Source organism: Aspergillus luchuensis, chromosome 4, assembly GCF_016861625.1.
Source record: "Aspergillus luchuensis IFO 4308 DNA, chromosome 4, nearly complete sequence".
NCBI classification, from domain to species: domain Eukaryota; kingdom Fungi; phylum Ascomycota; class Eurotiomycetes; order Eurotiales; family Aspergillaceae; genus Aspergillus; species Aspergillus luchuensis.
The window spans coordinates 3,705,895-3,719,198 of NC_054852.1; the positions used below are offsets into that span (position 1 = coordinate 3,705,895).

The 13,304-nt window shown below is 51.3% G+C and overlaps 9 protein-coding genes across 9 annotated transcripts; 6 read left to right on the forward strand and 3 right to left on the reverse strand.

Moving 5' to 3' along the window:
• Nucleotides 1–72: 72 nt before the first annotated feature.
• AKAW2_41305S (uncharacterized protein) lies at nt 73–839 on the forward strand (the record flags this gene model as incomplete). The annotated part of the gene is made up of 3 exons (XM_041689729.1): nt 73–201; nt 259–416; nt 476–839. The coding sequence occupies 3 exons, from the start codon at nt 73–75 to the stop codon at nt 837–839; spliced, it is 651 nt and encodes a 216-aa protein (XP_041543385.1).
• A 338-nt stretch (nt 840–1,177) lies between these two features.
• AKAW2_41306S (alkyl/aryl-sulfatase) lies at nt 1,178–3,010 on the forward strand (the record flags this gene model as incomplete). The annotated part of the gene is made up of 1 exon (XM_041689730.1): nt 1,178–3,010. The coding sequence occupies one exon, from the start codon at nt 1,178–1,180 to the stop codon at nt 3,008–3,010; it is 1,833 nt and encodes a 610-aa protein (XP_041543386.1).
• An 873-nt stretch (nt 3,011–3,883) lies between these two features.
• On the forward strand, nt 3,884–5,209 carry AKAW2_41307S (oleate delta-12 desaturase; the record flags this gene model as incomplete). Its single annotated transcript, XM_041689731.1, has 3 exons — nt 3,884–3,922; nt 3,999–4,791; nt 4,851–5,209. 3 exons carry the CDS (start codon nt 3,884–3,886, stop codon nt 5,207–5,209), a joined length of 1,191 nt encoding a protein of 396 aa, XP_041543387.1.
• A 198-nt stretch (nt 5,210–5,407) lies between these two features.
• AKAW2_41308A (uncharacterized protein) lies at nt 5,408–5,741 on the reverse strand (the record flags this gene model as incomplete). The annotated part of the gene is made up of 2 exons (XM_041689732.1): nt 5,408–5,481; nt 5,528–5,741. 2 exons carry the CDS (start codon nt 5,739–5,741, stop codon nt 5,408–5,410), a joined length of 288 nt encoding a protein of 95 aa, XP_041543388.1.
• Nucleotides 5,742–6,577: 836 nt separating this feature from the next.
• On the forward strand, nt 6,578–7,516 carry AKAW2_41309S (glutathione S-transferase family protein; the record flags this gene model as incomplete). Its single annotated transcript, XM_041689733.1, has 1 exon — nt 6,578–7,516. One exon carries the CDS (start codon nt 6,578–6,580, stop codon nt 7,514–7,516), a length of 939 nt encoding a protein of 312 aa, XP_041543389.1.
• A 601-nt stretch (nt 7,517–8,117) lies between these two features.
• AKAW2_41310S (uncharacterized protein) lies at nt 8,118–8,748 on the forward strand (the record flags this gene model as incomplete). The annotated part of the gene is made up of 2 exons (XM_041689735.1): nt 8,118–8,193; nt 8,252–8,748. 2 exons carry the CDS (start codon nt 8,118–8,120, stop codon nt 8,746–8,748), a joined length of 573 nt encoding a protein of 190 aa, XP_041543390.1.
• Nucleotides 8,749–8,837: 89 nt separating this feature from the next.
• AKAW2_41311S (uncharacterized protein) lies at nt 8,838–9,320 on the forward strand (the record flags this gene model as incomplete). Its single annotated transcript, XM_041689736.1, has 3 exons — nt 8,838–8,964; nt 9,028–9,138; nt 9,187–9,320. 3 exons carry the CDS (start codon nt 8,838–8,840, stop codon nt 9,318–9,320), a joined length of 372 nt encoding a protein of 123 aa, XP_041543391.1.
• Nucleotides 9,321–9,465: 145 nt separating this feature from the next.
• AKAW2_41312A (Zn(II)2Cys6 transcription factor) lies at nt 9,466–10,883 on the reverse strand (the record flags this gene model as incomplete). Its single annotated transcript, XM_041689737.1, has 4 exons — nt 9,466–10,074; nt 10,123–10,633; nt 10,688–10,758; nt 10,824–10,883. 4 exons carry the CDS (start codon nt 10,881–10,883, stop codon nt 9,466–9,468), a joined length of 1,251 nt encoding a protein of 416 aa, XP_041543392.1.
• A 249-nt stretch (nt 10,884–11,132) lies between these two features.
• Nucleotides 11,133–12,816, reverse strand: AKAW2_41313A (uncharacterized protein; the record flags this gene model as incomplete). Its single annotated transcript, XM_041689738.1, has 2 exons — nt 11,133–11,364; nt 11,414–12,816. The coding sequence occupies 2 exons, from the start codon at nt 12,814–12,816 to the stop codon at nt 11,133–11,135; spliced, it is 1,635 nt and encodes a 544-aa protein (XP_041543393.1).
• Nucleotides 12,817–13,304: the final 488 nt, after the last annotated feature.

Here is a 13,304-nt window from a genome sequence, read left to right on the forward strand (position 1 = left end):
CTCGGTCTTTCTTATCATTCGAAAATCGCCCCGATCCACCATCCAGGACTGACCACGTCGTTGCGATTGGCCATGAGACTTGCAACTAACTTCATTTTATGTTTGGCTACAATCGTGTGCGCCCGAGAATGGGCGACGTCCACGGACATCGAATCTCAACCATTGGAGGAAGATGATGAGGTTGTCTCTACCGTGAAAGATGTAAGATAGAAATCTGAGGGATAATCGAGAAAGGCGTAGCTAATGAATACTGTGTAGGATGCGGTCAATATAACCTACAAGATTGTTTGTGACGACAGCAGTCAAATGACGACGTGCGATGCGGGCGAGGGAATAACTGTTGTTGATGGGGGACCACAGACCACCGGTATCTCAGATGGCTTGATAGTTGTTGACGGGGACGAGCTGATATCTTCGTAAGTGCCTGCGTCTGTGTTTGTCCTTTGTACTTGCCCACTGAATCTTACTGTCGAAGGCCTGTAACTAGTCCCCATATGATGACACAAACCTTTGGGGAGGAGCACGACACAGTGTCCACAGATACCACACCTGAACCATCTCAAACCGAGATCACCATGTCGTGGAGTAGCTCCAGCCTAGCTGTCTCTACACACATGGTGAGTTTAACAACCACCGGATCGGTCAGTGACACTTCAAGTATCGGGTCTAGTGTTGGGAGTATTCAAGGCAGCATGAGCCTTATGAGTACTCAGAGTCGGGCATCCAGTGCCTCGACCAGCTCGTCCGTACGCAGCACTGGAGCAGCACCGTTAGCGACGGGAGAAGTGGCCATGATGGCTGGTGGTGCTGCAATGGCGTTGCTGGTAGCCGTGTTGTAGGGAGGTACTTTGTGGGGTTGTGATACTGCTGCTACTAGTTTTGAGGCATAAGTTGTTATGAGAGCACAAGTCTGTATCAAGAAGATGCCTCGCAGTGGGGACCACTGCCGGTCGACTAATGATAATGCACACCATTAACTCTCTGGCTCCGCCCTAATCTTCATCGTAAGATCGGAAACTGACTCTACGATGCAATTTAACGCACAGCTGATCTTTAACGCCGATTGCCGATCGCGCAATCGGCAATACCACCCCGCAGTATCACGGCCCCCCTCTATAAGTGAAGCCCAACCTACTACTGCCTACTGCACTCCCCATTTGCATATCTCTTACTCATAATGACAATCGCACAGCTACAACCAAGCTTCTCGGATCGAACCGATTTCGACAATGCCTCTCGAGGCCTGATCGGCTCCCTCGAACCCGGCATCATCCGAGCAGCCGATGGTCGACCCGTCTACAATAATGATGCTTACCACTTCCTGCAAGAGTCAGAATGCCCGGCTACTGCAAACCCAAAGCTATGGAGGCAGGGTCAATTGGCATCCATGCAGGGACTGTTCGAAGTCACCCCTGGGATCTATCAAATCCGCGGCCTAGACCTCGCCAACATGACAGTGGTCGAAGGCACCGAGGGGGTTATCGTCATCGATCCTCTAACTTCCGTGGAATGCGCTGCTGCTGCTCTAGCCCTGTATAGGAAACACCGTGGCGATAGACCTGTCACTGGGGTGATCTACTCTCATTCCCATATAGATCACTTTGGCGGAGCGCAGGGCGTGCTCCCTGCCGCTGACACACTAAGAGCGAGTCCCATCGCGATCGTCGCACCAGAGGGATTTGTAGAAGAAGCTCTGAGTGAGAACCTGTACGTCGGTCCGGCCATGCGTCGTCGCGCCCAATACATGTACGGAGCTCAGCTACCCAAGGCTACCGACGGGCAAATTGGCTGTGGCATTGGCATGACTGTGTCGTTGGGAACAAACTCGTTTGTGCCTCCAAACACGATTGTCACTTCGACTGGCGAAGAACGTATAATAGATGGCGTACGGATACAATTCCAACTCGTGCCCGAGACGGAGGCGCCCGCGGAGATGAACTTTTTCTTCCCCGACCATGGCGCGCTGTACATTGCCGAGTGTGCAACACACAGCTTGCATAATATCATCACGCTGCGCGGGGCTCTGGTGCGCGATGCGAAAGCCTGGGCGCGGTATTTGGATGAGTCGCTGGTCCTGTTTGGCCAGCAGTCGGAGGTGTTATTCGCGGGCCATAATTGGCCAACCTGGGGCACCACACAGATCGAGCAGTTGCTGTCCGAACAACGAGATTTGTATGCCTATCTACATGACCAGACCGTGCGGATGATGAACCAGGGTCTCACTGGAATAGAGATCGCCGAGACCCTGACCCTCCCGCCGGCGCTGCAGACTGCGTGGCATGCTCAGGGCTTCTACGGATCAGTCAGTCACAATGTCAAGGGAATCTACCAGCGCTACATGGGATGGTTCGACGGGAACCCAGCACATCTATGGGAATATCCACCCGCCGAGAACGCAAAGAGGTACATTGCCTGTATGGGTGGCATTGACGAAGTGGTCCGCAAGGCAGAAGGATTCGCGCAGAACGGGGATCTCCGATTCGCCGCGACACTGCTGGGACATGCAGTTGCATTTGATGCAAAACATGAACAGGCCCGACGCACGCTGGCATCGGTGTTCGAGCAGTTAGGGTTCGGAGCGGAGAACGCGACCTGGCGGAATTTCTACCTCTCCGCGGCGCGCGACTTGCGCGGGGAGCACCAGCAGCCAAACGCAAATAAACTACCGTCGAGGACCCAGAGTCGCCAGTTGAACCCGCGCCAGTCGGTGGAGCAGTGGTTAACTCTGTTGTCGGTCCGGCTGAATGGGCCAGCCGCGGCGAGCGAGGCATTTGCCCTCGATGTGCATGTGACAGATGAGAAGCAGTGGTGGAGACTGATGGTTAGCAACGGCGTCTTAACCAGCAGAAAAACCTCCGATCGGGCGGCTATTCAAGGCGAGACGAGTTTTACAATGTCTCTGACGAAGCAGCGATTGTGCGAATTCCTGAGCGGCAATGCTGATCTTGGCGACGTCGAACAGGAGGGCGATGAAGCATGGCTCCACCGATTTTTGTCTTTGACAGCGTGATCCGGCAGTTAAGCTGCCCGACCAGTCTATGAGAATGCTATTGGATAAATCATCATCCAGGTTAAAAACGCCTGCTAAACAGCGTTGCTATTTGTTGTGGACCAATTGTTCGAGGTTCACCATCCCGTGTCTGAGAAAAGCCCTAAGCAAGTCGTCGCAAGCGAAGGGAGAAAAAACTGCGCCGCTAAGAGTCGCGAGGCGAAAACGTTGAGAAGGTGGAAAGCGTTGAAGTTTAAATTTGTTCCAGAACAGACTAAGCGCCGAACCATCGGCCGAAGAAGCGAGACTAGACTGTAGTCGGCGAGGGATCAACCCGTGGGGATTGACGGTGCATCTGCAACTTGCAGGTGTCAGGAAGTTCAAGTCGCCCGGGGATCTTGCGACGGCGAGGATGATTATCTTGATCGTAGAGGCTGATAATCAATGCTCAATAATCATTTTTCCTTGATTTTTCAAAACTTCTTCAGCCAATGTGTTCCATGTGTTTGGTTGTTTTTGTTGGGAATTCCCCCCACTGCAAACGGGCGGATCCGTGGAAATTGGCCTCGACTTTGTCCGTTTTCCGCACGCCGCTAGCCCCCCTTGTCTAACGCTGATCCTTTGAGTTCAGATTAGCTGGACTTGTCGCAGAAAATAGTACTTTGTAATAATGGAAAAGAGGTTAATGCCAATAGCGTGGCTACCATGGGTCCATCTCTCCATAATCAAAAGACTTCAGGAACTGCCTTCCCCTGATTGGACAATGGCTGCGTAAGTCAGGAGAGACCCTTTGTCTTTCACAAGGAAAATTTAGATCCCCAATCGTACAAGAGTCGCAGTGTCTGACGCTGCTTCTTTGTTTGTTTCCTTCCTCTCCGTGCGAGTCTTCGAATCATGGCTGAACTTCGTAAAGTGCCTGCCAGCCAGGCGGCGGTATGTCTATCCCTTTCTTCACCACCTCCCTTTGAAAAGCCCTAATTGGCTAACAGCTCTTTTTCTACTTTGACAGCAGCAGCAGCCCATTCACAATGACGACAATGTTCCCAGTCTGAAGACCCTGAAAGATGCCATTCCTGAAGAATGCTTCGATTCCTCCGTCGTCACCTCCCTCCTCTATCTTGCCCGCGACATCCTCTACTGCGCCATCCTCGCCTACGGCGCCTTCCACATCCACCTCCTCCCCTCCCTGCCCCTGCGCGCCCTCGCCTGGGCTGTCTACGGCTTCTTCCAGGGCTGCGTCGGCACCGGAATATGGATTCTGGCTCATGAATGTGGTCATGGTGCCTTCTCCAAGCACCAGACCTTTAACGACATTGTCGGCTGGGCCGCCCACTCCTTCCTGATGGTCCCCTACTTCTCCTGGAAGATCACCCATGCGCGCCACCACCGCTACACCGGCCACATGGAGAAGGACACGGTCTTTGTCCCTTGGACTGACGACGAGCTGGCCAAGAAGAAGAACGTCCGCATCGAGCAGCTCAAGCATCTGACCGAAGAAACTCCCATCGTCTCCTTCCTGCAACTCATCGGCCACCAGCTCTTCGGATGGCAGCTGTACCTCTTCCTGAATGTCACCGCCGGTCCTAAGAGTCTTCCGGAAAATCGTCCGATCCGTGGCGTGGCCAGCCACTTCAACCCCTTCGGCGACCTTTTTACTAGGTCGCAGTACTTCAGCATTGCCTTGACTGATTTGGGTCTGCTTATTATGGGTTCGATTCTGTACTACGCCTCGACACAGATTGGCGCATGGAATGTCGCCCTTTTGTACTTTGTTCCCTATCTGTGGGTGCATCACTGGCTGAGTATGTCTTCTCCTTCTCTCCGGAGATCGTCAGAGAGGCAAAACTAACACATAAAACAGTCGCAATCACCTACCTCCAGCACACTCACCCCGCTGTCCCCCACTACTCCGCAGAATCGTGGACCTACACCAAGGGTGCCCTTGCCACCATTGACCGGAGCATCGGCTTCATCGGCCGCCACTTTTTCCACGAAATCATCGACTACCATGTTGTGCACCACCTGTTCAGCCGTATCCCCTTCTACAAGGCCGAGGAGGCTACCCGTGCTATCCAGCCGCTCTTGGGAGCTAACTACCACGAGGAGAAGGAGAGCAGTTTCTTGTACTCGCTCATGACTACGTTCCGCAAGTGCATCTATGTTTCGGATGGCAAGAAGAACGGCGTGTTGCACTTTGTCCTCCCTGAGGAGGCAAAGTAGGGATGCATGAATCATCTGGGTGATTGATTGTTGTGGTGTTTAAGAGTGTGGATTTCTAGTCACATAGAGTACGATATGCATATAGACAGCTGATAGACTTTGATAAGCGATCACAATGTATGATAGACGCAAGACTACTGTTGATATTCTTTCTCTGATAGAAGGACTAAACTTATAGTCCAATAATTGACCTCACGCTCAGCGACGCAAAACATCCATGATCTTGGGGCCCAAACTCTGTTTTGCATCTCTCTCCTTCTCTTCTGCTTTTGCTGCGAAACATCAGCATGGTCCGACCACTTTAAAGCAGAGACTTACTTTCGTAATAGTCAAGGTAGCTTTCCATATCCGAATTCACTTTTTCGATGAGCCTAGCTTGGAAAAGCTGCACCTCTTGTCCTTCGGGACCTACGAGGATGGCCTTATACCAGTCGGCTCCATCGTCCCGGTCATTACAGGCCCTGATTGCCAGGCCATGATTCCAAGTCATCGCCCAAACTTTCGCCGAGAAGCTCGCTGGGGCGCCAGGCATGTTGACAGAAGCTATCAATGTGTTAGCTGAGGAAATTGAGTGACATGTCAGCGAGATTGGAAACTTACCTATGCAGCAAAGTATAACGAAGAAGGATAAGAAGGGTTGCGTCGAGGAATACTTATGAACTGAGAGTGAGAACGATATACGAAATAAGTGTTGTGTTCCACATAGGACAATGATATATTTTGGAGAGCTTATATAGTTATGTCTGTCTGCTGATAGCAGTTTGGAGTCGGAATTATCCGTGTTTATACACTGTCAACCAATGATCATCGTGACTGTTCTGCGACAATAGAACCTGACTACTGGTTATGTTCTCGAGTGACTAGGCAATGAGGGTTCTGTTACATGCGTATGGATATGGCCGTCGACAGCGGGTCTTCATTCATATATGATCATCACACTTGCTAACAGTGAGACATATTGCAGAATGCCAGTCTATGTACACACAAAGAGAGACGCGTGATCGTATATTGAAATTATATATGAAGGCAGTCCCCGGACAATGCCTATAAAGGAATGCGACCTATCGGAGAGTACAGCAGCATATCAAAGAAACTACTTCCCTACGATAGCATGTATCACCATATCCCTTACACATGATGGTTTAGACGCTGCTAGCCAACAGCCTCCTGACCAACACCAAGGAGAAAAAACCCCATACAGCATATACCATGTCTTACTCCGTAGGCATTTCCCTTTCCTTCGGGCAACTCGCGTACAACCTCCACCCATCCCTTTTAACATATAAGACGATTCTGTGTAACCCTTCCAATGAAGTACATGCAACATACCTGCACTCCCGCACAGCCCTTACCCAATCAAGAGCCACCATGCCCCGAACGCGCTCCCACTCCATGCCCTACTCCACCCCCTACCCTTACATTCCAACTTCCCTATACACCCACCCATCCGTTCCCTTCTGCGTCTCCCCTACCATCAACTATTGCCAAAGTGACGCCTCCTCCTCTCCCCCGCCCAGCCCACCCCAATCTATCACCCCACGTCCCCTCTCCCCACCCCCACAGCAACCCTCACACCCACCACCTTCACCTCCACCTATCCCTCGAAACGACTACCCCAAACTCTACATCCTCGACGGCGACACCGCCGCCGGCCTGGCAATCCGCTACTTCATCCACGAACGCGGCGGCGTCCGCGTCCGCGCCGGCTTCATCGACGTCCAACTCAAAGACCAGATCCTACCCTCCTTCATCTGGGAACAGGACCACGCCGGCGAACTCCCCATGCTCTTCCTAGACAATCCGACGCATAGACCCGTGCGCAAAGTTGTCGGCTTCGAAGCCATCACCGAGTACATTGATAGCGTGTCGCCCACGGATCGCTATCTATATGGGACTACGGAGCAGGAGCGGGCGTTAATCCGCTCGTGCATTCATTGTCTGCGGCGAGATGTGGTTGAGCCGCTGTATGAGTGGAATAATCATTACTTGGGGAATAAGACTGGTGAAGAAGTCACTGGGTATGCGCCGGTTCCGGGTCGGAGGAGAGCCCTGCAGGAGAGGATTGAGATGACGTTGGACCAGGTGGAGGAGAATCTCGAAGGGTTGGAGTATCTCCTCGGGAAGTTTTGCGCCGCAGATGTGTATCTCTTTGGGATGGTGGTTGCGCATGCGGATCGCTGGCCGTGGTTCTTTGATGATGAGAGTAGACCTAGAGTCTCTGATTACTTTGCTAGGATGAGTGAACGGCCTATGGCGCATTTGGCGGATGAGTTTTGGGATACTACCCGGACGACGGTGGTGGACTAGGGTGATGTTTGAGGTTGCATGATATTTGGGGATTTTGCTTTGTATATACAGACTGTCAGGTATTATGCGGAGTTGACTTTTGTTAATCTTGTTTGCTTGTTTTAAGTTCGTTTGAGTAGTCCATGTTCGAGTTTAACGGTCTACTATGTGTATCAATTGCCCATGGATCGGGCCATTTACTATGACGGCCCCCAGGTTATGAAATTGAATATACAGCAGTGGTAATCCTGATGACCTTACTCTAATTAGATTGGAAGACCGAGTCGGTATAAAAACCCGCTCGAGCCGTATGAGAAGGTTTCTCAGAAAGTACCAATACCACTATAGTTTCTGTCCCTGAGCTGGGTATCGACTTAGCTTTCGGCATCCTCTCCGTTAGCGCCGTGGCGTCCAACAAGGGGCCTCGGTGATAAACGCCTTATCATTGGCGGCTGTGGGTTAGCGTCTTGTGGCGCCGCTGCAGCATGATAAGGATTACAGCATCATAGCATTGGGACTATAGCTAACTTTGGGCTGCAGGTTGTCGGACAATTATTTAAGGACGTCACAATGGCACTGGAATTTTTATCTTTTCAATGTAACAAGAATCAGAATCGTTGAAATGTCGTCCTTTTCCGCACAGTCCACCAGTGAAGAAGTCTGCCAAGTCCTGGCGGACCATATTAAAGGGAGCAAAGGTATGTCCAACTATCCCTTCTCAGTTTTCCGAATGAAGGAAGGATCTAACTCTCTTAGTCCTAATTACTGGCGTCACACTAGGCAGTGTTGGCGGCGAGGCAGCTCTTCAACTCTCCCGTCACCAGCCGGCTCTCCTGGTCCTGGCCGGTCGCAACCTGCAGACTCTCCAGGCTGCCGAAATTGCCATCAAAGCCGAGACACCGGGTGCAAATACTCGTCTTCTCATTCTAGACCTCAGCTCGCAAAGAAGCGTCCGCAAGGCAGCTGCAGAGGTGAACAACTATCCGGAGCGCATCGATCATCTCATCAACAACGCAGGCATCATGGCGACACCGTACACAACCACCGCAGAGGGAGTGGAACTGCAGTTTGGAACAAACCACATTGGCCACTTTCTCTTTACCAACCTGCTCTTGGGGAGAATGATGAGCGGAGAGTCAAAGGTTCGAGTGGTGAATGTCAGCAGTGCTGGCCATAAGCGTGGACCTGTCAGGTTCGACGATGTGAATTTCGAGGTTTGTTCTGTCCCAAAAATGATCACCCTTCGTATATGAACTGATCAAGGAAGTCTTGGCTAACTCTCGGCTAGAACGGGAAGTGCTATGACAAATGGCAAGCATACGGCCAAAGTAAGACAGCCAATATGCTCTTTTCGGTATCACTGGCGGAGAAAGCAGGGGAGAAAGGGGTGGAGTCATTCAGTCTCTATCCTGGACGACGGGAGACTGGCATTGGAAGGCATTTGAAGCCAGAAGAATGGGTCAAGGCTGGTATGTAGAATTCTGACGTGACAGACATTGTTTGGTAGTGAAGGATGCTAACGTGAACATAAGGATGGAAACATCAGGATGGGAGCATCAACGATGACCCCAAGCTGAACTGGAGAACAGCCAGCCAGGGAGCTGCTACCTTGATTGTTGCGGCATATAATCCAAGCATTTCTGGTAAGCACGCCCCACCAATACTGAGGGGTAGATGTTGATAGATTGCAGACAAAAACGGTTCGTACATGGTCAATAACCAAGTAAATAACGGCGAGGCGGTCGACTACGCTTTGGACCCGAAAAATGCGGAAAAGCTGTGGAAGCTGAGCGAGGAGATCGTTGGCCAGAAATTCGAATACTAAATGTTTCCTATCATATAATCACCTTACGCTGACCGAATCCATCTTGTTCGTTTCAAGGTGTCCCACTGTGCGATGGATAGGCGGTAAGATGTGGATAGGGTGGCTTAGTTGTCTGTCTTGGTATCGTAAGTGAAAGAAGCTTCTGTTACACTCGAGAATGTATTCTCTGTGCTGCTTGAAGTACTGCCGCTGCCAGTATAGTAGTCCCCAGCCCCTTGCCTGCGCATCCGACCTGGCACTGTGATATGCGGTCAACGAAGCGATGGCAGAGACCGGTAGCCTTCGCCAGACGTCGCTCTAATATCGTCGCGGGTACATATTGAGAATCAGGCATTCCTCGTATTACCTTGGCTATCGTTGCATAAATTATTGTCAATCCCAACCAGTGAAATAATAACGGCGGTATATCATCAGCATTGGGTATAACCATTCTCTCTTCCGGTTTGCCACACGGTGTAGGCATGGGCCCCGCTGTGGGCGGCACGATCATAAACATAGGATGGCGACATTCCGACTGCCACTCGTGATACCAACTCAACAGGTTTTGCTCGAGGCCGATTAACACTTTCATCAGGTGTATCGCAGAGTCGCATGTGGTCTTGTTGCGATGAAGCTCATTTTGAGTGTACCTGTGTAATTGGCCTACTTTGTACAGCATATCAAGAAGTATGTCGAATCTATTGGTTGACGGTTCCATACGCGAGAGTAAGGACAAAGAAGGCTCATGATTAACATTGGTACACGTGAGAAGAAACTGGGCCCGGCTTGTCAGATGCGTCAATCAGGAGTAAGATGAGCCTACCTCAATAGTACGGAGTCGGCGCAGATCCTGCGTGTTGAGCAACTCCGTTGCAAAGTTGGATTCACTAGCTAACTTGCCGGCTGCTTGGACGTGGACACTCCATGCATCTTCCTGCCCTGACGGTTGTGCACAGACCTCGTAGAGTGCAAGGATCATGGCAGAGCGGACAAGATCAGAGACGTAGTCTATATCTGTTAGTGTACATATTTGCTGTATCGCTTGCACGTAGTAGTGTCGGCTGTATTGTTCCAGGTTATGATCCTTTCGCAAGGAGGCCACATGTGCAAGTGTCAATGCAGTGAGGGCTGTCCTGACAACTGGCAACACGGACTGACTGAAGGAAGGAAATAGTTTTACCCAGTGAATAGGCGACTGGTTCTTCGGGTCTGGAGCTTCTGGGGGTAAGTAGTCGCGCAGGAAGATCGAGACCAACTGCTCCTGGTTCTGGGCCACTGTCAAGGATCGATTGTTCAATCCAACAATGGTGGTGTCCCATAAAGGAGCGCGACTCCTAAGTTCAGTCAACAAAACTGTCCTCAAGATTAGATACCGAGTAGTAACTCACAGGTCAGAGTAACCTCCACAATCGCGGGCTGAGGATTGGCATCGCATACAAGCTGGCCGGGTCTTGTCGCACTAGCGTGCCCGGGAAGTAAGGCATCAGCACCAATTGTTTCGGCTGATCGACAAAATCATCGCACCTTGACCTTGCGCATCAGACAAGTCCGGCAGCTTTGAGCCCTCCAGGTGCTTCGACCCATCTTCCACGCATGAGCCTGTCCTCAAGCTGTGCGGTTGCATACGAGCCGGATGGTTGTCAAGAAGAAGGGAAAGCGTGAAGGATGGCGAGGCTGACGGATTAGCCGAACGCCGGCACATGACTATGAGAGCTGATTAGTGGACACTAATTCATTTCAGCTAGTATTTATAACTATCGCATATCCCTTGCTTGCATTTCTGATGCATAAAACGTCTCAAGTTTACATGCTCTCCTCAACTCCAGGAACGCCCTATGAAGACTCCGAACGTCCCGAAAACACATCCATCAGCTGCAACAGACTATCCCATCGGCCGTCCTTCTGAACCTCAATCTTGCCCTCCGGAGTCATCACCTTGTACTCATCTGCCGACCGTGTACCATAGTCGTAGTCAGGTTGGTCGTTCACAAACGCCACTAGATCTCGGATCCAGTCGTCCATCAAGACGCGCTCTGCAGGACTGGGTCCATGCATGATTGAGTAACTGGTTATTGTCAGTACTGTCTGTAGCCAGGTGGGGCAGGCTTGCTTACTTCCATATGGGTCTGTCCATGCTGTGGCTCACTCCAAAAGATGCTGGCGCTACCTTTTCAGTGATGAATGACAAGCGGTATGCGATGAGATACCGCCAGACATCCTTGAGATCCACCCCGTGCTCCAGGAGATTGTTCACCAAAAATCTGTAAGGCGCTCGGACCTGCCCGTCGGCGATGATTTGTCCGAATACAGATTGCCATTCCTGCTTGTCTGTGGAATCTGGTAGGACATAATGGCGTAGCAAACGGTTTGTTGTGGCAGGAGAATAGTAATTCGACACTTGCAGTTTCAATGACTCCAGATTGGCCTCCGGGCCGTTCGTCACGGCATACAGTGTGTTTTCATCGCGGACTTCTCCAATAAACAACCGCAGGCCACGCCTCTTGAACTCGGCGGCGAAAGATCCATTGCGATAATAGTCAAAGACGCCTGGATGGATGAAGACGCCATCCGTGACCGGTCGGAATGTGTGGTATTTGAGTTTCATGATTGCATCACATAAGTCCATTGCACTGATGGCTCGCAGCTTCTTCAACTTCTCTGCCCCTGTCAGGTCTGCTGAAATGCCAAAGTGCTGACATAATTCATCGAACTGTGGTTCACAATCCTGTACTGTCTTGGGCTGGGACGGAATCGCATTTGAGTGCATGTACAGTCTGCGGAACTTGTTGCGCATAGCTTCCTCAATCTCGCCCCGGAAGTCATACAGAACTTGAGCTTGAACCGCATAAGCGCCAGCACTGCGACCCGAGATTGTGATGTTCTCTGGGTCCCCCCCAAATGCAGCAATATTCTGGTATACCCATTCCAGAGCCAGTCGCTGGTCCCAAAGACCATAATTGCCGACTTCTTGGCCAGCCGACTCCTCCCGAAGCGCCTCGCCCGCCAGGAATCCGAAAACATTCAATCGGTAGCCCACTGCGATGAAGATGGCATTCAACCGTGCAGTGGAGATAAGTTCTGTGGGGTCCATTCCCGGCTCCTGGTTGGGGTCGCCAATCTGAAACCAACCCCCATGAAACCAGATGACGACAGGCCATTTGGGATTGCGCACTTGGGGGTCAGGAACGGGTGTCCAGATATTGAGGCGTAAACAATCCTCATGGTAGGTGTGTTTAGGTCCACCATGGGAGCTGACGGCCTTGGAGTAATTAGGCTGCGGGCAGACGGGGCCAAATCGCGTCGCATCATAAGTATCCCCGGGCTGGCCTGCGATGAGCTGTTGCAAAGGGTAGGGTTGAGGTTTTCGCCATCTCAAGTCGCCGACGGGGGGTTGCGCGTATGGAATTCCAGCGAAGCGTCTCGACTGGGTGCCATTTTGCAGGCCTTTGACACAGCCACTTGTTCCCGGTAATGGGATCTCACACTCGGATGTTTGGTAGGAGATGTGGTTTCCCATGGTGTTACAATTTCGCTGGTTTGTATACCGAAAGAACCTGGAATTAGAAGACAAGGATAAGAACAGTAGCGAACAGAGTGTTGGAATTGAGGGGTAGTCAAGAATATATGTTTGCTAGTAAAGACTACGGTCGGTGGCTTCTATCTAGTCTACATAGTACTAGGTTAGGTCGTAGTTTAGTATTATCTGCCTGCATGAGGGGTTGCGGGCGCCACAAGGTCCAGATACGCTCTGATTGGCCGGTGGGCTAACGGTGCTTGTGTGAGATAAGATACACAAGATACTGGGTTTGGAGAAGAGATCGGCAATCCGAGACGCGTGAGGGGATTCAAGCCAAGGGGGTCCATGAAACTGATGAAACTGCAGTCCTACTGGTTCAGGGCAGAATGTAGGCATCCGCCATTCTTGGTCGTTGATCCGTCGGCCTCTATTTTTAGGCACCGATCGATGCCAGAACCCTAATTAAGGGGACGGGGACGGTGTACACT